Consider the following 25,942-nt stretch of genomic DNA (forward strand, 5'->3'; position numbering starts at 1 on the left):
GTTCTGACTTTCTGTTTATATGTTAAGGAAACCACAGAAACCCCTCAGAGATAATGTATCTGGTTTGTAAGAATTATGATGCATACTGCCATACTGTCATAAAAATTCCCGTATCTGGAAGGGTGCGGTGGTTCACACCTGTAATCCCAGCACTTTGGGAGGCCAAGGTAGGCAGATCATGAGGTCAGGAGATTGAGGCCATCCTGGCCAACAAGGTGAAACACAGTCTCCACTGGAAAAACAAAAATTAACTGGGTGTGGTGGCACATGCCTGTAATCACAGCTACTCGGGAGGCTGAGGCAGGAGAATCACTTGAACGTGGGAGGCAGAGGTTGCAGTGAGTCAAGATCACACCACTAAACTCCAGCCTGGTGACAGAGTGAGACTCTGTCTCAAAAAAAAAAAAAAAAAAAGAGAGAGAGAGAGAAAAGAAAAAAAGAATTCCCATATCTAAGAGAACCTAATGGCGAGAAGAACATATCATGGATCTTTTTACTGGAATGACAGTGGGGTGATCCAGGTAACAATTCAATTCCAGGAAGTATATTAAATGGGCTTAAATCTATTACCAAGGTTATTCTACTACTGAAAAAAGATGTTTCTAGCTGGTCTTCTGGAGTTGTCCAATGCCTGGCTACCAAACCTTCTCAACAAGAAAATCACCTTTGTTGAGATTATAGAAATTTAAGATTTACACAAACACAGAAACAACATTCCACACATTTATAAAGGACTTAATAGTTTGAATCATTTCTATCTGTTATGCCATTTAAACCTCTCATAACCACCCTTTGAGTTAGGCAAGACACACATTATCTGCATTTTACAAATGAGAAAATGAAACCTTCCCCACAGTGGAGCTGAAGCTCAACCCCAGGGCCTTACACCTGGTCAGTGACCCCTTGAATGAGGGACTCTACAGAAGCAGATGTATGATGACTGGCCAAGAAAGTACAGGTGTGGATGTGTGTTGTTTATTGTATTTTGCTTGTTTTGTTTTTCATCTGAATGTATTGAAGCAAGGTAGTAGAGCTTCAAATGGACCACAAGCCCTATCACATCCAACTGTGATACTGTTTCAGACATTTATTTGGTCTACTTGGCCCTGAAGGTATTTGAATTTGTGACCCCTGTGCTAAATAATTATACTTACATACTTATATAATTACATCTTCCCATCATGTAACATCTTATGAGCATATTCACACCATATTTTATTTCTTCCTCATAATCCTGTTTACTCATTAGAAGACTAAGCTAAAAAAAACTGAGTGACTTGCACAAGGTCAGGACTTGAAATCTAAATATGTCATATAAGAAATTACATTATGTGAGAATTTCTTAAGCAAGTGTCAAATTAAAATTCTTTAGAAAATCATTGTATAAAAGTTTCTGAACTTCAGTACTCAAGTACTCAAATCTCTTTTGAGATTTGATTATTCTTACTTACAGGACTATCATTCAGAGTATATGCAGAAACAATGCTTTCATGTTTCCATGGTCAAGTCCTGAGAAAGTCATATTCCTTTATTTTTATCTCAAGTGTTCATGAACTTCCATTATCAAAGAAGAAAACAGACAACTATGTTTCTGAAAAAGGAAGTTATTCAACAAAATACTAGCAAAACAAATCCAGTGATATATAAAAGGATTATATACCATAACCAAGTGACATAGCCCAGGAATGCAAGGTTGGTTCAACATATAAAAATCAGTCAATGTATTAAAGTATGTTAACAGATTAAAACCCATATGACTATCCCAATAGATGTAGAAAAGCCTTTGACAAAAATCACACACTTTTGTGCTTAAAAACACTCAACAAACTAGGAACAGAAGGAAACTTCCTTAACCTGACAAAGGGCATCTATGAAAAACCAACAGATAATATCATACTCAGTAGTGAATGACAAAGCTTTCCTTTCAAGATGAGAAACAAACCAAAGATGTCTTCTCACTCCACTACTATTCAACATTCTCCTGGAGGTTCTAGCCAGGCCAATCAGGCAAGAAAAAAATAATTAAAAGCAACCAGATTTGAAAGGAAAAAGCAAAACTATCTCTATTCACAGATGACATGATCATGTGTATATATAAAATCCTAAGAAATACACACACAACTATTAGAACTCACGAATACACTCCGCAAGGTCACAGGATGCAAAATCAATATACAAAAAAGAAAGTAAAAATATCTGTGATCCATGTTACCATCACTAAATAATCACTGGCACCTAAAAAGCTTCGTCTTTTAGTTTTATTACTCTCAAACTGGGATATAGAAATCTAAAATCCAGAATTTACTTTAGCTTTTAAAACTATCTATGATATCAGGTTAAAATAAACATTTCCTGGTAGATGCACAGCTCTGGAAAATTTTGTTTTCCAAATGTCTGGAAAACAAAAGGAAAGCTCCCTTTGTTTACACAGCCAAGAAGGCTGAGTGATGAGAATCAGAAAAGATTTTGAAGCTACAAAAGATCTTCTCCTAGGGCCATTAGAGAGCAGCTAATCTGTTCAAGTTTTAATTCTCTTCTAATGGGTTTCCTCAAAGTACTTTACAGCCGTTGCAGTCAGTTCCAAATATTGCATCGTGATACTCATATAAACTGGAAAGTAATGGTTACATTTCCATTTATTTTGTTTATATTTTTACTTTGGCCCAGTCTCCCAGAGATTTTAAATACCATTAAGTACTTCACAATTTGGTGGGGACTGTTTCCTTCTTCATTTTCATTAGAATAAACACAAAAGTGGTATCTATCCTAATAATACAGAACATGCTTCTTAGGTAATATAAACCAAACACAAATAGAAAAAAACATTGTTCTACATTTCAAAAAAGCATTACATTTATTTTTCTGTGGACCTGAATACAGACCCTGCCTACTCTAAAAGTCACGAGGTATAAAGTGTGAACCTATGCTCGGGGGCTCCTGATAAGTTCCAGGAAACTCCTTTCACAGCCTCTATCTCAGGGCCACATCAAATACATGTTCATTCACTGGCCTCAACAGTCGATTATCACTCCCTATTTATTTGTAGGTTCACATATTTTTGCCATTTAAATTTTTTCAAAAATCAAAACCTGGCTTTTTGAAAATCAAAAACTTTTCAAAAAAAGTTACAAGTAAAGCTTAGGTTAAAGAAAGCATTCCTGAAACATTTTGTTTTCTGTAAATCAGATAGTTTATCGCCTGGTTCCCTTCCAATATATATGTGGGCTTTACTCTCCATTCAGAATTTGATTCTAATTTTTAAGCGGCAAGCAAAGTCGAATTATTAATTAAAGAATCAGGACATACAAGTATAACGTACTCTCTACATGGTGAAGGCAAACACGTACTTTCAAAGACAATTTCCCTAATATTTTAAACCTATCACACGAAAACTTTAGCCCTTTGGATGGAAACATTTCATTAACTTTCTTCATCAGTCCCCCTTTTTTTGCCATAAAAATTCACGAGATAATAAATTCCAGTAAAAAGAAAACCACATACCGTAAGGCAGAGATCTTTGACAGCATAAAAGAACATTATCTAATTTAATCCCTATAACAAACCAGTGGCAGTATTATCTCATTTATACATAAGGAATCTGAAGCTCAGAGATGCTGAGTTACCAAAGATGGCACAGCTAGTAAATGGCATGTCAGAATCTGAACCCATTACTGGATGGCTCTGAACCCTTTGCCCTTCCCAACATTAATCCGTGCCTTTCTGGAATTTTGCCAGCCAAGTGGATTTTTTTTTAACCTAACTTAAAATGTAACGTCTTATTCTCTAAGATTTTTAAAGAAGACATTTAAAGTTGTTTTTGTCATCTGTTTCAATATGTCCCAATCCCTTAAGCTAAGAACCTAATAATTTTTACTTTACCCAACTATCTCGTGATATAAATTAAGGCTATTTACTCTTTCCAGGTCACTGAAGCAATGCTTCTTTCTAGAACTAGAGTCATACAGCTAAAAGAGATGGTCTGACTTTGTACAGAACCTAAGCAGAAACAGCAAAATTATCTACATGAAAAAAAATCACCTTACAGACAATTTCAGATGACTTTCACGAGGTAGTTTTACAAATTGTATTGCTGTACTATCATTACTGTTATTAATAAAGTCACATTTAGGTGTTATGGCAGATTTGACCAGATGTGGCAAACAGTTGTTACCATTTTCTTCATCCATAAAATTTGTCAAATTAGAGGTTTTATGGAGTATACAACTAATTAAGAGAAAATATACAGGCAGTGTATTTTTACACATTTTAAATACTAACAGAAAGAGCAGGACCTAAAATGACAGTGAACTACAGACAATCTATGCACAGCGAAGCCTGTTTAATTAGAATTCCACTAGTCCAAATTCTATAATAGCTTGAACACAATGTACTATGTTATTCATTCTGAGTTTGAAAGTTCAAAATAAATCTTAAGATTTTTTTCCATACATACCTCACTATACCTGCTGGAGACCATTTACATGTGTGTATATGTGTATATATAAATAAATATGTGTGTGTGTGTGTATATATATATATTTGTTTGTTTTTGAGACGGAGTCTCCCTGTGACACCCAGGCTGGAGTACAATGGCACGATCTAGGCTCACTGCAACCTCCGCCTCCCAGGTTCAACTGATTCTCCTGCCTCAGCATCCCAAGGAGCTGGGATTACAGGTGTCCACCACCATGCCCAGCTGATTTTGTATTTTTAGTAGAGACACGGTTTCACCACATTGGCCAGGCTGGTCTGGAACGTCTGACCTCAGGTGATCTGCCCACCTCAGCCTCCCAAAGTGCTGGGATTGCAGGCGTGAGCCACCACGCCCAGCCTATATCACATATATTTTAAGGTTGCATGGGACCTCGGTACTCATGTCCTCTGATTCTGTCATTAAGAGATACATATTATAGGATGGTGGTGACGGGTAGGGGCTCTGGAGGCAGGCTACCTGCATTAAATCCCCAGCTCTACTTTACTAACTATGGGACCTTGGGCAAGTTACTTTGTGCCTCTGTTTCCTTCTCTATAAAATGGGGAATAGTAGAATCCACCCTACAGGTAATGAAGACTAAATGAGATAATACATACCTGCGAAGGGCTCAGGACACTTCTTAGGCGTAAGAAACACAACACCCTGAGGCCAGCTGGCCTAGGTGCCTCTCCAAGGAAAATCTGCCCTCAAATCTTAGGACAACATCCTGGGACTCCTTTCTGCCTTTTCTACTTGCAAATAGTTTTTTAAAATCCATTTAAAACAGCCCACAATTAGACAAGCTCACTAATTTTCCCTGGCTATGAACACTCACCAAATTACTTCTCAATCAAAATTACTTTAAATTACAGATAGTACGACACAGATGTATGCCAAAGGGGCATATGCGGACTTTTAAGTCGTATATGCAAAAATAAGAAGAACCTACTAGCTTCCCTTTATAATCTGTTTCCTATTACCCTCTTCTTTGCAGTTCCATTCTGTGAAACTTCCATTTCTCATAGGTATTTTGTTAAATATCGCCCCTACCCACAAGGTTTATCCCAAAGTATCTACACAGATGCCACCCTCGCATTCTTCCTCTGATTCTGGGCCTGGCCTGCCCACATCTCCTCTGAGGCCTTCCTCCATCAGTTTGCCCATCTTTCCCCTCAACAGTCTGAACACGCATAGCCGCCCTCCCACCTCCCATCCATTCTTTCACCCCCACTGCCAACTCCATAAAGCAGCTGGCCACAGACCCCACTGGCTCACGGCTTCACCCTCACTGACCTTTCCTTTTCAACCCTCTTCACCGGCTGCTTTCCCTCCCACTGCACCGTGGTGCCTGCAGCCTACTTCTCATTCTCTCCTCCTCTGCCCTAGACAATCTTGTCCAATCTCAAGGCTTTCACCAGCACCTGTATGCTGATAACGCCCACTTGTTTCCATCCTGACCTTTTCCCTAAATGTCAGGATCTTTAGTAAACTTCCCACAGGCAATTTTATCTTCATGGTCATGGGCATTTAAATGCAATACATTTAAATCCAAAGGGGTCCTCTTTCCCCACTCAGCACGCTCTTCCTCCTACTTTCCCTAACCTCATCACATAAGCTAGATAGTCTCAAAGCACCCTCATCCCCTCCTACCCAGAAAATGAGTGAATACTGCCTGTGTCATGCCCTCAACAGCTCTCTACTCCCTCTCCTCCTCTCCATCCTCACTGGCCCCGGCTAGTCAGGCCTCACTCCTCACTGACCTCCTGACCTTCAGACATGGCCTCTCACAGCCACCAGACTCATCCACATACAGTCCCTTCTAGAAATAATAATAAAATGCAAATGTGACCATTTTGCTCCCCTGCTTAAAGCCCTCATGCAGGCCATCAGCTACAGGAAAATGTTCGAGCTCCTTAGAAAGCCATGCAAGGCCCTCCGAGAGCTGCTCCCAGCTCTGCTGCCCAGCCTCCCATCCTGCCATTCCTTACCTGAATGCCGGGGACCTGAAACTGACCTGCACTGGTCACTGTCATTGTTCACAACTTGCTAATTTTCACCTCTTCGCCTTTCCTTACATTATCGTACCTGCCGTACGATATCCCACCCTGCTCCCAGCCTGGCTAACTCTTATTCTTCCTTTAAGACTGCAATGAGATGTCACTTTCTCTAGGAAATCATCCCTAAAATACCCTGCTGGGTCAGGTACCCCTGTATATACTCCACAGGATTTTGAGCAGGTAAAAAGTCTACTTAGACTAATGAAATAATCTGTTCTTATTACCAGGCTAAAGTATAAACATATCGAGGGCTAGAAATGTGGTCTCTTCACTTCTGTGTCTGGCTCAATAAAAGGATGCTCATCTCAACCCAGAAACCTGGAAATCCAGAGGAAGAAAGTTACAAAGAGCAGCTTTAAGTCCTCTATGCTGTAGACAGATTGTGTTACATTATTATATATTTTAGGGCTCTAAAACATTACTTTTTTTCTTTCTGAGACAAGGTCTCTCTCTGCCACTGAGACTGGAGTGCAGTGGCGCAATCATGGCTCACTGCAGCCTTGACCTTCCAGGCTCAAGCAATCCTCCCACATCAGCCTCCCAAGTAGCTGGAACCACAGACGTGCACCACGATGGCCAGCTAATATTTCTGTAGAGATGGGGTCTCCCTATGTTGCCCAGGCTGGTCTCAAACTCCTAGGCTCAAGCCATCCTCACGCCTCGGCCTCCCAAAATGCTAGGATTACAGGTGTGATCAGCCTATACCACCATGCCCGGTCTAAAATATGACTTTTGTCCTGCTGAGGAATAAAAGTAAGGAAAAGAAATCAATTTATGGAACTACTTATTTACCTAAACATTAGAAACCAATATACCCTACTTTGTTTCAGACTCCAAAGAATTTCTTCAGGTGTCCTGTCCATACTAAAAGATTAAACTCTACTTATTGAAAAAAATTAAAAGAAGTAACTTACGAGGACTGGTTCTCAAAAGCAGCTATGCCATGTTCTGGGGAAGGAACTACCTTCGGTGAAAGCAACACAAATAACAGAGTCCTGGTGGTACCCACTGAGCTGCCCTCTCCCACACGGAGACATGCTTCTGTGAAAAACTCAGCAGGCTCCAAGTCAGACTCTGTCGCGGGCTCTACAATATCCCGCCACATCTGATGATCACTGGTGCTCATGCAGAATGGACTTTATCGGCATCACTGTAACCTGAGTCCAGAGAGGTTAAGGGTTTCATCCTAGACAGCCATACAGCTAGGGCCACAGCTGGCACACCATGGTAAAAACGTGAGACCATCGGATTAGCCATCAAAACAGAGAGACTACTACACATAGACAGAGATGTGAGTTGGAGTAGTGCGGTCTTCCCGTTTCTGATGTTGCTGTCTATTTCCTCGAGATGACAGACAGCTCATACATTTTGCTCAGAGGTTTGCTAGAGCTGTATCCTCCTTTCAGGCGAATCCTCATTTCCACTCCCATAACAGCAGTGGTCCTCAACCTCTTTGGCACCAGGGACCAGTCTTGTAGAAGACTATTTTTCCATGAACAAGGGGTAGGGGGATGGTTTCAGGCTGGTTCAAGTGCATTACATGTATTGGAGACTTTATTTCTATTAGTACTTTGTAATCTATAATAAAACAATTCTACAACTCACCATAATGTAGAATCAGTGGGAGCCCTGAGTTTGTTTTCCTGCAACTAGAGAGTCCCATCTGGGGGTGATGGGAGACAGTGACAGATAATCAGGCATTGGATTCTCATAAGGAGAAACCTAGATCCCACGCATGCTCGGTTCACAACAGGGTTCATGCTTCTATGAGAATCTAATGCCAGTGCTAATCTGACAGGAGGCGGAGCTCAGGCAGTAATGTGAGCAATGGGGAGCAGCTGTAAATACCGATGAAGCTTCTCTTGCTCACCCTCCTCCACTCACCTCCTGCTGTGTAGCCCAGTTTCTAACAGGCCCGGGACCAATACTGATCCACGGTCCGGGGACTGGGGACCCCTGCACTCCTTAACAAAAGAGGGGCCTGGCAGGATGTTTCAGAAAGTGGAAGGATCTAAACATTTGAATCCTTAGGACACCGAGAAGGCCTTGCAAGGAAAGTCTACCTGCTTCTTCCCAGGATGCTCTGAGCTTCTATTTTAGTAAACTGCAGAGTCTATGGCCAGTGAAGATACCTACTTCACAGCCTGAGATAAGGTCCTCAACCTCCAACTGCACTTTCTACCGCAGCAGTTCTGAGAAAGGACACCAGAAACCTCCCTGCCGTGGAATATGATTGGTTGGACAAGAAGCAAGTGGGCCATGTGGGCAACCTATCCTCTCGGCCAAGGCAGGGTCCCAGGGCAAAAGCTCAAACAATGCATCTAAAGGTCAGAACCTACCTGATCATCATCAGTAGCTTTTACTGTTCTTAAGGAACTCCTGAATGTTGCTTCTTAGGACCCAACAGAGTAAACCTCTGAGTCTGACAGTCTTTTTTTTTTTCTTTTGGGGGGGATGTCTAAATCACCTGTTATTTGTACTATTTATTGATAATCAGTAAACTGTATTTTCTTAAATGTAAAAGAAAATGTATTAATTTGATGACACTAGTACTGAAACAATAATCAAATACTTGCTTATCACAGGCCTGACCTACCTTCAGGCTTGGGGGCAACTGTTTTCCTCTTTCCTCCCCCGCAATCTGAAGGAAGAGTTAGAACAGTGGAAAGTAATGTTGCATATTACAAGAAACGGTTAAACACAATTAGTCAGATCACATAATGGACTATGATGCATTAAGGCAGTATCATGGCTACCAGGAGTATAAATACAAACTATGGCTCCAAATGATGCTAAACACGATTGCAAGAACTACGTCCACTAGTTTACGCGTCTCAAGAAGGCAAGATTTAAATTTGCCCTACTATTCGTGAAAATTAACCTTTCTTTTCCAAATCTGAAATACCCCCCATTGTTTAAATCCAATCTGGGTTTCTCTCGTCAGTAGCAGTCTTCAATGCCCACTTCAGAGAATGAAAATGTGTGTATGTACACTCATATGCTTATGTGCATGCACACACCCTCCTTAGAAAGATAGTCAATAAACTTCCTGTCAGTATCACAGAATACGCAAAGTCAATTGTGCCGTATTTCCCTGCATCATCCATCCTATATGCAAACATTTTTCTAATGAAATAGAACTGGAAATTACACACGGAAACTGTACTAAGTTTGACCACCTAATGGACTCAGGTAATCCAGTAAAGGTGCAGAGAGAAGATGGTGAGCCGAGCGGGGATGCAAGGTCCCCAACTGAGGTATGTGAAACCTACTATTGGTTCCATGTAGAGTCTTGAGTTGTGTTTCTCCTAAGACACCAGGAAAGTTGCAATTTGCAACTATGGCCACGGGGTAGAACAATAATTCTGCAAATAGCTGACCCCACCCCCAACACTCCTATCCTCCCCACCCCAGCCCTCCCAAAGAGAGAATGACTAGGAGAGAATGGGGACATTTGGTCTGAATCCCAGGCATCTACAAGGGTTACTGAGAGATTCTCCACAAATCCAGAAGTGTCTGTAAGACTAGCCAGTTACTCTCAGCATTTGAGCCTGATACAACAGAAGGTCCTGGGCTTTGAAGGAATGATGAGAACTGAGAGGCTATAAAAAGTGATTAGCCTATTTATTACAAATTGTGTTTACTTAGGTTTTTATGTTTACTTCCCACCATATCTCCACTAAAATACAATTAACCACCCCCTCACTCATCAGAATTGTATTAGAAAGACTCACAAAAATAAAATAAATACTGCATCTAAATGTAACCGTCAAGCTTTATGGAATTGGATTATTATTACACAAAGGTGTCCCCAAAACAAGAAAATGCAAATTTTGAAAGGGCTTCTTTTCAAGGGAAACTTTTATCCATTTAGTCCTTATAAGTCAAAGTTTGGTCTGTGGACCAAAACTATTACTTGGGAGCCGGTTAGAAATGCGGACTCCTGGTTCTATCACATTCGAATGTGTATTTTAACAAGGCTTCTAGATTATTTGGATGCACATGAAAGTTTGAGAAGCATTCCCTGAATGAGAGCTAAGCATACTGACCTATGCTCTCAAACCTGTTTTCTACACTCTGGGTCTTTTCTTCTTCTAGAAGCATTCTATGTGAAAACAAATATATTTTGAAATTTTAAAACAAAAATAGATTATTTCCCAGAACTGGTGGTGATCCACTACAGTAAAGCCTCTATCTAAACTGCCAGGTAACTAATTAACACGTCAATGAACACTGACTGAAATTCTGTTCTGTCACTTCATAACGCAGGTAAACAGTACAGAGATGACAAGAAAAATTTAAGACCAACAGACTCACATCACGGTCCTCTAGGGAATTTTCGAAAACTAATTTCCTGTCCATAAAAAAGGAAAAATAAAATTATTTCCAGGATCAAGTTAAGCACATAACTCTCTAAACGGAGTTGCTATGTTAAAGTGGTCTCCAAATTACAGTCATTTTTGTTTACCTCCGCTCACAATGAGCCTCCTGGGAAGAAATTATGTGAAGAAGTTTAAGTACCCTCTCTGCCTTTCTCCACAGGTGAGTGGGGAAATTGCAGAGGGAAAATACACAAGTGAATACAATTAATGACTTCTGCACTCTTTGATTCCTGCTACCCTGTGAGGGGAATGATCACAGAATTTTGAAGCTGGAAGGAACCTCGGAGATACCCTATTGCTGCCGCTCTGCTTACCCAGGAATGTCTTTCCACAAAGTCAGGTAATTGCTACCCTTTGAGACAGCCCACATCACATCACTGTTAAATGCTCTCACACCCACTGATCTTATTCGTGCCCTTGAGCAACCCAGAACAACTCGATTCCCACTTCCCAGCTAAATGCCTTCAAACACTTGAGGCCCCGATCACATCCCAGGTGTTAGTTTCCTTAGATTCGACCCATTTAGTACCTTGGATTGGGTGGTGTCCTCTTACTCTGACATAAACACTGTGTATTTTGTTTCTAGTGAAACTCAATTATAATTAGCCTGACATAATTTAATGAGACCCACAGTGCCAAATGAAGTCATTCGATGTAATGGCTGGTAACGCAATACATTCTCAGTGAAACATAAAAGATTATGTAATGGTTAATAGGTCTACATATGTTAGTAGTACGACCATAAGTAAGAGCATATTTGTCTGCTGGACTATGATGCATGACTGAGAAAAGCTACCAACCTCTGCTCAAAACCATCCCAGGGTCCTATCGCCAGAGACAGAACGCTGCACCGCAGGGACTGCTGAATCTGACTCGTGCGGCCTTTCTGTATCCTTCCTTGTTTATGAAAAAGAGACATTTTTAAGAAAGCAAAGGGTATAGAAGAGCTACATTTGGCATCCAGAGCAACTGACACTTTTATTACTTAACATCACAACCTTATGAGGTAGGCCAGTCTAAGTGCTGTCATTTTATAAGTGATTAAACCAAGACTGAGAATAGGAAATGAGAAAAATCATGAGCTGCCCAGGGCCAAACAGAAAGCGAGGTTGGAGCCAACTGAATTCAGAAACCTCAATTAAATTCCAAGACAAAAGGGAACAGTCGACATTGAAAATAAGTTTTATGGATTTCACTTTGAAATAAAACAACAACAAAAAAATTACGTTACCATTAAATGATATTAAAATCGTCTTTTATGGCCTTGATTTTGTCACCAAGGCTTTATTCCCAAAAATTAAAATAAAAAAAAAAATCAAACAGGCAAATCTATTCCAGGTTAAAAATTCCACTTACACACAAAACCTTCCGTTCCATATTGAGAGGTTTTCTTTTTTTCTTAATTTACCTATTACTTTAATCTGTATTAAGCCAAAGGCCCTCGTTCAAGTTGCTCAAGTGTCATTGATTAGACCCATTGTGGTTAACAAGGACATTCTCCCAAAATAGATTCTTAGCATTTTAAAACCCTCCTACATTTTCACAAAAGAGAATCTGGAACACAGGAAGGAATCATTTCCCCACACACAATACTCATCTTCATCGTCATCCAAAGACATTCGGTGAAAAACCCATCCGCACATTAATGCGCACCCTCCCTGGGCTCCTCCTCCCTGCCATCCTCTGGGGTCCCAGCCCAGCTGGAGTCCCCAAGTTCTTGGCGCCCTGAACTAACCAGTCTCTCCATCCGGCTTTCTCCAAAACACGCCCCACACAAGGGCTGAGCTCCTCCACAGCACATGCAACACTCCACTGCTTCCCATCGAGGCCCCCTGCCTCCTCCAGGCTGATGAGCGGCCCCTTCCCCACTGCTGCCCACAGCCCTAGCCTTGGAAGCCACTCTTCTGAGAAGCCTTTGCCTCCTTGTATCTGCCGAGGCCCTTCCAGTCGCACGCTGAGGGCCAGCGAGAGCCAGGCAGTCGACTACACGGTGACCTTTGGCCAGTGTGAGTAGGCGCAGCTCCCAGGGCTGCTGTCTACCAATCAGCTCCAGGACACCTGGGGCTCAGAGAGGTGCACTCTCCTTCTGCCCTTTCTTTGTGCTCTGCTTTGACCCATAAGGGCTGACCAAAAGGACAGGAATAGGCCTTAAAATGTTTGCTTTACTGCCGCTGGAGGAAAGGGTAGAGGCACCTGAAAGTCCAGATCAGGGATCTGTAGCATTTTCTGGGACTATGAAGGGAAATCTAAGAAGGCCCGGAGGAAGTCATCCACTGACCTGCGCATGTCCCCCCGCGGCTGATTTGAAGACAAGCAAAAGCGTCAGTGGGCACTACTGGGCAGCAACCTCAGGGAGATTAAACTGCTAGTGGCTCTGGGTCCCTCCCTGCCTGTGTTAGCCCACCTTCACCAAACCAGATCCACACTTTATTCCCTCCATGTTTCTACTCACAGTCTTCCCACCACGTGGTTTTCCTCCTTTCCATTTCCTCCTGAAGTTCTACTCCAGGACCCATTTCAAATGCCACCCCGCCATGAATACCTTAGTTTCAACAGGATGTGCCCGTACCCCTCAAACGGGCAGTGTCAGCCTCGGATTGCAGGTATTTATGGGTATGGCTTATTCTCCTATTAAGTTCCTGAAAAACACACTCTCCTTTGCACCCTCTACAGCAGGGTTTTCTAAACTGCAGGTTTCAGCCTATGAATGGGAAATTTAAAAGAAAGAAAGAGAAAGAGAGAAAGAGAGAGAGAGAGAGAGAAAGGAAGGAAGAAAGAGAGAAAGGAAGGAAGAAAATAGGAATATCCAAGTGTATCACACATAGTAATAAGCGTTATTTCATGATGCTCTTGTTTCACTTATGTGTATGCATGTACAAGGGGTGGTAGGTGGCAGTGTTAAATGTATATTTGTTACTGGGGGTCATGATCTGAAGCATTTGGAAGTCACTGCCCTAATGGTACTTCTGCTCTGCTCTAATATTCTGTGAATGATTCTGAATTGAACAGGTTGATGAGTATGAAATGATCCATGTATTATAACTTCAAAGGCTCCAGCTTAAAGGAATATAAAGAATAATGCCTATCTGAACAAAAGTGTGTGGATTCTGGCTTATATGAAGTTATGGAGGAATGGGGTGAGTGGTAGGGAGGATCAGAATATTTATTATACTATTGTATGTTGCTAGACTTTCTCTCCAACGATTAAAACATGTTAACATTTAAGGAAGGTGAAATACAAGCTCATTTTGGAAAACTTTTCTCATTCACTGAAACTACCTCATTACTACAAAGTTCTGCATCTTTAAAATATGCAGTGTAGGTAATTCCACCATGACGCATAAAAGGATCTTTCAGAGACACCATGAAAGCCCTTGTTCAAGTTTTCTTTGCCCAAGATGCCTCCAAGTACTCTCAATACCCCCACCCACACCATCTGTCTTCCAAGACTTAGTTCAAAGGCCACCTATTTCATGGAAGCCTTTTTCCTTTTTTTAACTCAATTTTTCCTCTTTCCATCCTCCACCCAAGTCCCAAATATGGTCTCTTTTCTGAATCACCAGTGTTGAAAACTTCCTTTTTCATGTGTGTACTTGTCTTAATTTCCTCACTAGACAATAACACTAGCATGTACAACCTACGCCTTACTCATCCTTACATCCCCCACAGCAACGGGCACAAGGTCTTCTACTTAAGAGATGATCAATAAATATTTGTTAAATGAATTAAATGAAAGCAACAGTTAGCCCGTTAAAAGGGATGGTCATTATTTTAAAGGCCCTGAGGAATGCCTTATATGTCTAGCACCTAATCAAAAGCTGGTGGACCACAGAAAGAGGACCAGGGAGCGGAGGGGGCAGCCTTGTGCCTCTGCATATCTGCCCCTGTAAACTCACGGAACGCCCAATTCTTCAAAACTCTACAGAACAAAGCTACAGCGTCGGGTGCTGAATGAGTACCTTCACCTTTTTCCAAGTCCTCCAGTCTTGCTTCAAACCAAAAATTGGAAGTGGAAATAGAGGTGGAAATTAGCGCTATACTTTTCAACTTTAAGGTATGGCTGAAAAAGCTGAAACAGCCATCTGGATAATTCAGGCTCAAAAAACCCATCCTGAAAAATAAGTATGGATGTTTCTGAGCGGGACGAAGAGTATGCAAGAAGGCAAAGGAGGTAGTTCTAGAATCATCAATTGATTGTGTATATTGATTATATTCAACAGAACTGAGCTTTTCCCTTTATATCTTCTATACAGTCATTTGAGGACACTTTCTGTGACTGCAAGAATAAACTAGCTCAGATCAAAGCCACACTCACAACTAATAAATTCCAATTTGTTCAATTGGAAAACGATGTCCATCAATTAGAAGAAGTTCTTAGGGATTAAAATAAGATTCTCTTTTGCCATTAATCTGTACCTCCTCCTTCCCCGCTTCAGAAGTTTTCCTATGATGAATCAAAGAAAGAAGCTTTCAATGGTCTTTAAAATATATATTGCTCTAATACAATAATTCATAATTAACAGGTATACTCTCCTAACTGTGGTGTTTTATTTTCAAATTTCTAATTTTAATACCATTTAGGGCTCTAACTCTCTCTTTGATATTTTAGCAGAACCATAACTTCCAATCCATCGAGGTTTTGTTTTGTAATTAATTTCAGAGCTGTCCTTATAAACTGAGAGACATTTGAAGTACTCTAGAAAATGGCAATTGTCTGACTGGATTTGAAGTCAGATCGTTGGGCTTTGAAGCTAATTTCTGGTGGAAATATGGCTGCCCCATTTTTAGATGTGTGACTCTGGGCAGGTTACCCTATCTCCCCATCTTCAATTTTCCTATCTATAAAATGGAACTAGTAACAGTATTTGCTTTATAAAGTTGTGAAGATTAAATGAGCTAAAACATGTAATGTACCCAGAACAGTGTCTGATAAATAATAAGTGTTCAGTAAATGCTAGTGTTAAAAAGTCTGCTGTCATCTGTTTTATGACCTCAGTAAAGTCATTTAACAGTTCAAAGCTTCTATTTTCTTATCTATAAAATGGAACTACCACCACTTACTCCTTCCAGGATTAAGAGATTCAAATAAGAAAACAATGGATATGAAAATACTGGACACACAGAAAGTACTCAAGTATTAGTTATTTTGAACCATCTATAAGCTTAAAAATAAACCATAAACTTAAAAATTTACATAAACCATAAAACTGAGAACATAGCATCCAAAAATTTATCTGTGAGAAAATGTCTAAACATGTTAGAAATATATACTCAAGTTTGGTTTTTCTTTAACTTATCAGAAACACATAAATTTTTGTAAAATGTAATTCTACATCTGCAAAACTAGAAACCCTCCCGGTCAAGCCAAACTGTCCTACTATATTGTGATCAAGAAAGTCTGCGTGCTTTCATAAGCCAAAACTCGATGCACTGATTAAAATGTGATTGCAGGTAAATCAACTTTTCAAAAAATGTGTAAGTTTCTGCTTTTTTAAAAGTAATAAATGTACTGTAGCTAATGTAAATTTCCAGTCAATTCAACAGATATTCATTCTGTGACACTGCTTCAGGGTAATTCAGCTGGGAACGAAGGCTGCAAAAGGACACAGAGCTCAGGCTCTGTGCAGGAAGACCCCACAAATTATGGCTGATAATCTCAAAATGTTACTTATGAAAGTCATAAGGGGGTTCGTTTTGAGTCAGCAAGCAGACAAGCAGCATAAAAATATACCGAAACAGTAAGTTCTTCCCTTAGACTGAAAAACTGCCTTTTAAAAGCAAACAGCATTGTAAAAGTACAGTTGCTATCTGGAAAGCTATTGAATTTGCGCCAGAAACCAACATTTCTAAATGTAAACCTATAAAATAATAGGTATCTGTAAATGAAAGGCTGAAATAACCCCAGGAGCAGCAACACAGTAATTAGCAACTTTTACAGAGTCATAACAGGTTTCATATTCTTTCTGCCCTGGCTCTTTGAAGTTTCAGTGCAATATGTAAAAGTTTTATTACATTAGGGCCCGTCCTTGTGTGTTTTATAGGCACCAACATTAGGCAGAGCAAGCTGTACTCACTCATCATAGGATCTTTTCTAAGAAATCGTTCGATAATGTGCTAGCTTTGTGTCCAGTTTATTTTGTTACACCTGTTTTTAGGAAAATAAAAGTCACTGGAAACCTAAATCACAGAAAATACACACAGATCTACATATCCATATGAGTTAAAAATCATAAAGTAGTTTAGCTTTAAAACTGTACATTGCATATTCATGTGCACACCACTTGCAGTTGCAGACACATATGAACTCTTTACTGAATTAAAGCAAAAGGAAAAAAAAAAAAAGCTCAGCTCTACAATAAGCGATTACCAGAGGCAGAACAGAGTGCAGTTAATATGCTTGTTCCAGCAGATGTTCATCCCCGTAAATATTAAACATAACACAAGTTCCTCCAGGAATATGCAGGCAGTAATTTTACCACCTGAATAGTGCTAGTTGGAAACATTTAAGAGATAGTGGGGGTGGGGGGGCGCAGAGAAAGAAGGGGGAATAACAGGGATATTGAAGCAGCCAATGGGATTTTTAAGACACCGGCAACTGGAATTAAACTGCTTCCAGCGGCGATTTACCTACAGCAGCTCCCCAGTGTGAGATCCCCGAGAAACGGAACCTGGAGTGCCCCCCGGGCTGCGAGCTGTGAGCGTGGCATAAAGGGATACCTGGGGCGCCCGGGTGGGGTGGGGAGGAGGAGTGCAACTGTGACGAGGTGTGAAGAAAGGGCCCAGAGGAATTGTGAACCCCGAGGCAAGGAGTCTCCCTGGGCTAAGGCCTCTGGAATTCCCGCACGGAGAAACACTCGTTTCCTGCCCTGGGTGTTCACTTTTCCATCTCGGTGGAAGTGGGTGGGAGAGACAGAAAGGATGCAGCCGAGATCGGGCGCAGGCGGGGAGGCTGGAGCATCCTCTAAGGGCACTTCGCAGCAGCACCAACTCCAGGGGGTCGCTGGTGCCAGCCGGAGGGAGGGAGGGGGCGCAGTCGGAGGGAAAGGAAGTGAGAGGAGCAGGGGGCCCACGGGTGGATCCCCAGGCATTAGTGACACAGTCTTCAAATCGCTTCTTTTCCTCCCCACGGCTGCGCTCTGCCCCTGGCTACCTACCTAGATCACCAGCTCCTGGGCTGGGGCGGGCCGCCGCGAGGGAGGGGGACAGGAGAGAGGGAAACAGACGGACAGGCGGCCACGCATCCCCCCCCCCTCACCCGCCAGGGAGGCAGGAAAGGGCTGGCGAGGCAGGCGCCCCCGACCCACCCCACCCCCACGGCGGTCGGCAGCCCGGAGCCCCCGGCCCAGGTGAGGACGCGCGGGCCGCCGCGGCTGCTCCCGCCCGCCCGAAGCGGCCGGCACGGGGACTTACCACAGCGACTCGAGGTCCCATTCCTGGAGCAGGGCTAAGTCGAAGCTGTCCATGGTGGGAGGTGTCAGCGCCGCCGCCGCCGCCGCCGCTACCGCCGCCGCCGAGGCTCGGGCCGCCCGCGCGCTGCAACGAAAGGCGCCGCTCAAGGTGCATCCCAGCCGCGCCAGAGCGGCCGCCGCCCGTCCGCCGCCCGCCCCCGGGTCGGGGCTCCCGGCGCCCCCGCCCCCGACTCCGGGCCGGCCGGGCTGGCGGCAGCGGCCGGCGCACTCACCCGTTCCCCGGCTTGCGCGCAGGCACACTCACGAGAGAGCGGCGAGCTCGCCGCGCCGCGCCGCCGCCGCCCCCCGCCCCCCGCCCCCGGCCCTGCGCCCGCCCCTCCTCCCCTCCCTCGCGGCGGCCCGGCCCGCTGCAGCCGCCGCCGCCGCCGCCGCCGCCGCGGTGCTCTGCGCCCGCCCGCCCGCCTGCCTCTTTCTCCTCCGGGAGGCGCGTGTGCGCGGGCGAGGCCGAGGCGCGCGCGCGCCGTGAGCCCCGCGCCGCGCCCGCCCCGCGCGCCCCTGCACTCCCCACGCCGCTCCTCGGGGTCCCGCGGCGCTCGCAGGCCGCACCGCCCTGCTGCCCCTCTCCCGCCGCCCTCGCGGCCCGCCCGCCCCTCGGCAGCCCCGGGGTGTCCGGGGCGGCCCTGCGAGCGGGACTGAGCGGCGAGGCGGCGGCGCCGAGTGCGGGGGGGATGCGGAGTCGTGCTCGGCCCTGCCGCATCCCTCGGCCGCCCGCCCGCGCCCGGCCCTGCCCGGCCTTGCCCGGGTTGCACGCACTTCTCCCGCGGCCCAGAATCCACTTGACCCTGCTGGGCGCTCCCGCGGGCCGCGGACCCGGGTGGGTGCGGGGGAATTCCCCGGCCGCCCAGGCGCGGGGAGAGTGAGCTGTGCCTCCCGCTGCGGCGCCCCAAACAAACCGTTTAAGGTCTCTGGAGCCCGCAAGTTCAGCGAAATAAAGCGGCGGCGCGGAGGAAATCTCTTCCACCCGGACCTGCTCTCCGTTGCGGTTTGGCCTCCAGTGGGGGTCCCACCCACCCTCTAGCTGGCCAGCCCTGAAAACCAACCTCCTTTCTTTTTAATTCTTACGGGGAAGGGGGACAAACTGGCCTCCGGGTGTCGACTTCAAACTTGCCGCCTGTCTCCGGTCTGGAAAGGCAGGTGATCAGCTAGAATGGTGATTAAGAGTATCATCGTGGCTCCTAAAGAGTAATAATAACCTCCCTCATTGTACAGACAGCTCTTCCCCTGGCTTACTTTTTTAGACATGCTGAGAAGCGCATGTCTCCATCAGGGCCGTACCTCTGCTTCTCCACAGCTGGCCTAGAACCGGAAGCCCCCCCAAGGCCCCCTGACTCTCCTGACCTCTTGGCCACAGCTCCGGATTCTCACCAGGGATTCCCCAGAATTCCTGGAGAGCAGCTCCGAGCCCTGCAGTTATGCCTCACCACGCGAACCAAACCTCGCACTCCCCGCCAAAAGGGAGTCCCTTCCAGCACTCTCCCCTTTGTTCCTTTTTCTGGACAAGAACCGCTGACTGGAGCTGCCAGAAATGGAAATCCTGGGTGCCAGTGACGGGATCCCTCCAGCGTCAAGCCGAAGAGTCACCCTCTCACTTCACCCACCTCGGAATGAGGATTCACAAACTCAATTCAGGACACAGGTAGAAGACCAAACGGCCAATGAGTCTTCTTTCTTATTTGAGATTGGATTTCAGCCTGGCTCCCTTCTTCCCCCAGCTCTGAATCAATCCTTTCTTCATCAGCATCCATAACTAATGTGCAAAATGTAAAACGCTAAATTAAGGCACAGTCAGCATCAACATAGTCTGAGAAGAATGGAATTGTTATTTTACAAGCTGGTAACTCTCAGCCCTTAAAAACCCCTCTCATTAGCTGAAGGTAGCAAGATGATTAGGAAAAAACAGAGAGAATATGAATATAGGAAAAAGTACAGGTGTGAAGGGCTGGCTGCCCAAATCCCAAGGCACAGTGTATTTGGAAAAAGAGGAAAAAGAAAAAAAGAAGAAAATCTGTCTTTCTAATATCCCCTTAGCCTACGCCTTGTTGGAAATGTTTGCTTTGGCGAAAGTGAGATGGAGACACTGAGACAGCATTCCCAGGAACAAAGGCTGGGGGTGGAGGGTGGAGGAGGGAGCAGGAACAGCCCCTGTCTGGAAGAACTGCAAGTTCTGAGGCCTGAACAAGAAATGTGTCCTGTTCCCGTGCTCCTGGGTGCAGCTGGGAAGCTTCTTCAGAAAGGAGACCTCCCTGGCCCTCACCGGGATCTGGCTTTCCTTCCTTCCCACCACATCTGTTTATACAAAGGAGGGCCGCTGAAGGACAAACATAACCGTGTTTACTGCGAGTCCCATGCTGGGCTTGGAGCTCAGATACAGATTTACCCTCACCATGGAGGCTGAAGATAAATAGATGATCCCAGAAAAGGGAAGAGGGAAGGCTCTGGGATGGTATAGAGCTGGTTGAGGGGTTTACTCATGAAAGGCCTCTCCCAAAGAGCCATGTGGTAACGGGCAGATTTACATTTGAATTTAAACTCTGGTGCCTTGTGTTAATATATGAGAGTGCGTGCACCTCAAGCAATTGCAAGGCGGGTATTTAAAAATGTTTCTTTAGGAGTAGCCATGATTTTCTGTTTGGGGCCTCTAACATGGGGATAGTTGGATTGATTATTTCCAGTGTTATGGTTTCGTCTAATAGTGTCTTGGAGAATGAGGGCTTTTGAGGAAACTCAAATAATAGTTGCAGATCCTGTCTTTTACTAAGCTGTCATGGAGATAAATCCAAAATAGTTTTTACAAGTAAAATGTAAAACAGTTAGTGAGAGCCTTTATGGGAGATCTTTATTATTTATCTGGTTTATGAAGATGTTCCTATTATCCTCCAGCCTCTGGGTACGCAAACCAAAATGAGCACTTAATCTAGTTGTCAAAATTTTAACTCCTTAATACTAAGCAAAAGAAAGGGTTTGGACTTTTGGGGATTAGAATGTCAGAACTAAAAGGGAAGTTTTTTATGTAAAAGAGAAAGAGACTAAAAATAAAAAATTCAGAGTGATGTTTTCTATGAAGCTGCCTTAGCTTTTGCTCATCCTATAGTGCTTGTGACCTGAGGGGCTTTTCTCCCCACACTGATGCAAGCAACACCCCTGGGAGCTGAATCAAACCCCCAGCTAAGGGGAGGGCTGCTAGGGGAAGCTGCTGAATGAGAGGAACTGCTTGGCGTCCTGGGTCAGGTTGGTTGGTTGGTGTAGACTAAATGTACCAAAGCAAGGGACTAACAAATGAGTCCTACTCAGTCTGGGGCCCTACTCACATTCTGCCAACCTAGAGCTGGAAGCCTCCTAAATAGACCCAGAAGCAAACGTATGGCATCTAAGATCTCCCTTCAGATATGATTTGATAGAAGAGAAGCCTTGCATGGCTTTAATTCATGCCTTTTTCTGAAGACTCAGCTGCAACTCAGAGGTCGCTTTTGTAACCAAGTGGAATTTTTTCTCTCTCTCTTTATAATCCCACCATTCCCCTAGAAAAATGTGTCTGGCCAAAAGCTGGCTCTGCAGGTGGTCCTGCTGGAAGGTGATAGGAGCAGCATCAAGCTGCCTCAGCCCCTACAGCATCTCCTCCAGCTTTGTCCCTAAGGACACCATTCTCTCCTGTTCCAGCAAAGCTGCAGACGCATCACTCCATCTGCTTCTCCTTCCAGAGGCTCCTTGGGTGTTTGTAGCTGTATCCAGAGATTGCAGGATAAACCCTCTAGGCTTTCTCCTTGCAAATTACATGCTAATATGTCGAGCTCCGGGACAGCATAGATTTTAGATCCACCCAGGAGTTCTTGTGTCTTCAGACCTTTCCCTCTCTCTCCACAGGTATCTCTGAGTGGTTCTAACCTAGGATTCGAGGTGCCTTTCTTTCTGTATTTTTTTCATCATTTACCAGGTCCCGAGCAGATGGTGTGGCTGTGCTGGCTGTCATCACTCCTCCTATGTTTCCATGGAAACATGGGGCATAGGGACCATCTCCGCCTTGGGCTCTCTGACAGTATCCTCTGGTGAAGAACTTCAGTACTCGTACCCCTCCCCCGAGCCTGTCCGCTGTCCTAGGGAGTTGGAGACCTTTCTGGGGCCCTGGGAGCCAGGGTCATTTCAGAGATCATCTAAGGACATACTCCCTGCAAATTGTTGTGAACTGGCTGGGAAAAAGAGGGAGGGTAGAAAGGGGGCCAATACCCCAGTCGAGGGCTGAGACCTGTTTTAGATGGCAACATATTTGGACTATCTGTCCCTGCAGCCAGCTTCCGTAATAGCTGGTTATTGCCCACATGTCAAAAGAGATGCTCCTGGGGTTTCGTCTGCTCATCAGATGACAGATATTTATTGAATGTAAGTAGTTGCTGAGATTTTATGCTTCACTGACATTCTATCCCCTGGGAATGAAGGTTCCTGGGAATGTACATTTCTTTCTTTCTTTCTTTCTTTTTCTTTCTTTCTCTTTTTTTTTTTTTTTTTTTTTTTTTTAACAAAACCAGGTTTTTCCCTAAGGAATGCACCTTCCTCAAAGTTTCCAGCATCCTCCTGCCTACATAATTCACTTATATAGTCACTATGACATTAATTAGATTCAGAAGTCTGTGGAAACAGCAGAGCTCGGCAGGGTCAGAGGGCAAGCAGGGCAGAGAAAAGAGAGGGGAAAATGAGCCCTGGGAGAGGGGAAGGAAGTGGAGGGAAGTTTTTCATGCCCTTCAAGTTCCAAACAAAACAAAGATAATTTCAAAAGTGGTCAGCCACTATAACATTGCTTAGAGAATTAAAGTATTGACAAATTGAAGAGTGCTTTAAAATAAAATGGATGGGGCATCAGGGTGTATGTCTTCATGTTAGTTCCTCCTTATGCAGCTGGTACTAAAGGCTGGTGGGTGAAGCTTACCACATTTTAAAAAGAAAAAGGCACACATACTAAAGTTGAAAATGCAGGCAGGAAGGACGTTTTTCATAAAAGCGGATCAGAAAAGCATCTCCTATCACATATCATGTATTTTATGCCATGCTGACCTATGTTGGGGGATAATCTCATTATTTTGTGATCTGAGAAGATCCCTTGATGCTGGTAACAAGAACCAAGAAGACTTAAATCTTAATATCCCCACAGGTTCTTTGTCATGCTTCTCCAAGATGTGCCCTGGCCATTCATGCAAGTTTCAAGGACTCTGAACCTGTTGAGAATAGAAGATAACTAATCTTGTCATTAGCAAACATGTCTATATTACTATCAACTGGTTGCTGTTCTAACGTATCAACTCCTTTTAGTCCTCCCAAAAGTACCTGAGGTATGTTGCCATTGTTTTTATTTTGCAGGTGAGTATGCTAAGGAACAGCTAAGTGTCACAAACCAAAGCATGGCAGATCAGGAATTGGTATGGTATTCCTGGTAGCTGTGATACCATACTCCACCTCCCACAACTTTTGCCTTAATTATGTATAGCATTGGCACATTCTCATGCTCACAGGCACTGAAATAATGAAAGTAATACAGTCCCAGTCAGAAGGTGAGAGAGAGCCCTCTACCTCTCTCTGCAATTCTCCTCCCACCCAGTTTTGCCCCTTGAGTTCTGCCATAACCACACCTGGAGTGAGGCACTCCTTGTCTCTAGCCTCAACGTCTTCCTTTGCAACATGAGAAGACTGGATTGGATGTTCTTTGTCTCTGTCAGTTTTTGTCTCTGACAGTTCTGAAATGTTAGAGTTCTGTTTTTTCAGTTGTTCTTCCTGAGCCCTGCCAGACAGGAATCCCTGGAGTATGTCAAGAGAGTCATAAACCTTTTCTTTTTTAAAGGTAGGACCTCATTCTTGGCTTAAACAAATCTCAAGGTGTTGGTCTGCTTCAAACAGGAGTGCTGTGCCATCTGTGAAGTATTAACAGACGGCAAGAGGAACGTGTTCAGGAAGAGGACACTTAGCTTAGGTCTGGGGGAAGCATGGGTAAGAAGTCACAACACAACTGTGGGTGTCAGGCTCTTTTCTCTGGGGCACCAGAGAGTATCCAAGCATGGATTGGTGGTCCCCATGCAGCCCTCGGAGGAAACCAAAGCTGCAAATGCAGCAGTTAGGGCTTACAGCCTGAAAATGGTGACATCGCAAAATTGCATCTTAATGGGTAAAACATTGATGGTGAAAGGGCCACGGAAGATCGCCACAAGGTCCTTCAGGTAGAGGCATCTCCCACTGCTCAGAGTCCTGCTGGAGGTCCCCAAGTCCCAAGCGAGAAGAAACAGAGAGCAGAGTTCACCTCATCAGGAGCTTAAGATAAACAAGTTCATGCAGCAGACATGGCTGGCTGCCCACCCAACATCCATCTGCACTTGTCCTTGATAGCAAAACCTGAGTCTGATTTGGGGAAGTCACAAGCCCAGCTCACATAACTGTATTTTCCAGTCTCTCTTATTGCTAGAACTGGGCATGTTACTCAGTTCTGGCCAATAAAACACCCGTTTATGTCAGCCAGGATTTCTCAGAATGTTTTGCTTCCATGCAGTAGACACCACCCCTTCCTCTAGGTCACTTTCTTCTTCCTGTCCAGAAAGGTGAAGAAGCCATCGTGGATTTTAGGAGCAAAAGCCACAGACTAAAGTTGGCAGGTCCAAAGTTAAAAGGAGGCTAGGTTCTTGATGACTCTGCTTCATATAACCCTACCGTCTTTGGACCATCCTACCTAGATCTGGACTTTTAGGAATAAAATAAGACCCTATGTGGCTAAGCCACTCTAGCAGTGTTTTGAATATTGCAGCTAACCCATTGGAGAAGTCACAGTCCCTTAAGTGTGCCCCGCACATTGCCGTGTATAGTCAGGTCTACCAGCTGTCCCAGCCTATATGCCCCAATGAGGGCAGCACTGCTGAAGAATTAAGCGTGATTTACAAAAACCTATGATTACTTCCTTACATGTAATCTTGACTTCTGAGTTCACTCCAATTGTAAGCAAGTTAATTAATAAGAAACTCATGCTCAATTGTCTGAAGACTGATTAATCTGGCTCCAGCATTTTTTGAATAGTCCATATTATTGTTTCTTTATTTTCATGTGATTTGTTAACCTGGTTAAGTTGCTGTGACATCCTCACAGGGATACTAACAGATTGCATTTATGAAAAACAGTGTAGGAATAATAATAGTCAGCCTCTCTTGTGTCCTTGCCACATACACAAAAATATGCATGTTTGAGAGTTTGTCATTGTTTCTACCAATAAACTAATTATCACTGTATGAAGCTGATTTACTTCAGAAGTAGTTTAGGAAAACAACTAATTAAGTACAGTATGTTGAAATATAAACTGCATTACAGGGTTAGAACCCTATAATAAGATCACAGAAGCTTGAAAGTTGGGAGAAGCCATCGAGTCTCTCTCTAGCTAACCTCCTACCCATTGCAGCACTTCCCTCCATATCAACCCTGCTATGGCCAGTGTCCACGTGAATGTTTCCAGTAGTAGGGAGTGCACTCTCTGAAGAGCCTCCCTATTTTATTTTTCAAGGGCTCAACTCTAGCCGGAACAACATTCTTCCTTATATTTAT

At 44.0% G+C, this 25,942-nt stretch overlaps 1 protein-coding gene across 12 annotated transcripts in view; it reads right to left on the minus strand.

Moving 5' to 3' along the window:
• The window catches only part of AFF3 (ALF transcription elongation factor 3), a 617,822-nt gene that overhangs the window by 561,538 nt on the left and 30,342 nt on the right, over nt 1-25,942 (minus strand). For 4 of the 12 annotated variants that reach the window (XM_045368495.3, XM_045368494.3, XM_045368493.3 and 1 more), the window contains exons 1-2: nt 19,613-19,988; nt 18,324-18,446 (exon numbers count right to left, since the gene is read on the minus strand). In XM_045368495.3, coding sequence (XP_045224430.2) covers nt 18,324-18,446; nt 19,613-19,638 — 149 coding nt within the window. In that variant the 5' untranslated portion in view covers nt 19,639-19,988. Of the gene's footprint in view, nt 1-18,323; nt 18,447-18,594; nt 19,095-19,135; nt 19,369-19,612; nt 19,989-25,942 lie in introns of those variants that run through there. The other 8 variants (XM_045368498.3, XM_065527511.2, XM_074011091.1 and 5 more) reach the window with 4 other exon arrangements.

Source organism: Macaca fascicularis, chromosome 13, assembly GCF_037993035.2.
Source record: "Macaca fascicularis isolate 582-1 chromosome 13, T2T-MFA8v1.1".
Classification (NCBI taxonomy): domain Eukaryota; kingdom Metazoa; phylum Chordata; class Mammalia; order Primates; family Cercopithecidae; genus Macaca; species Macaca fascicularis.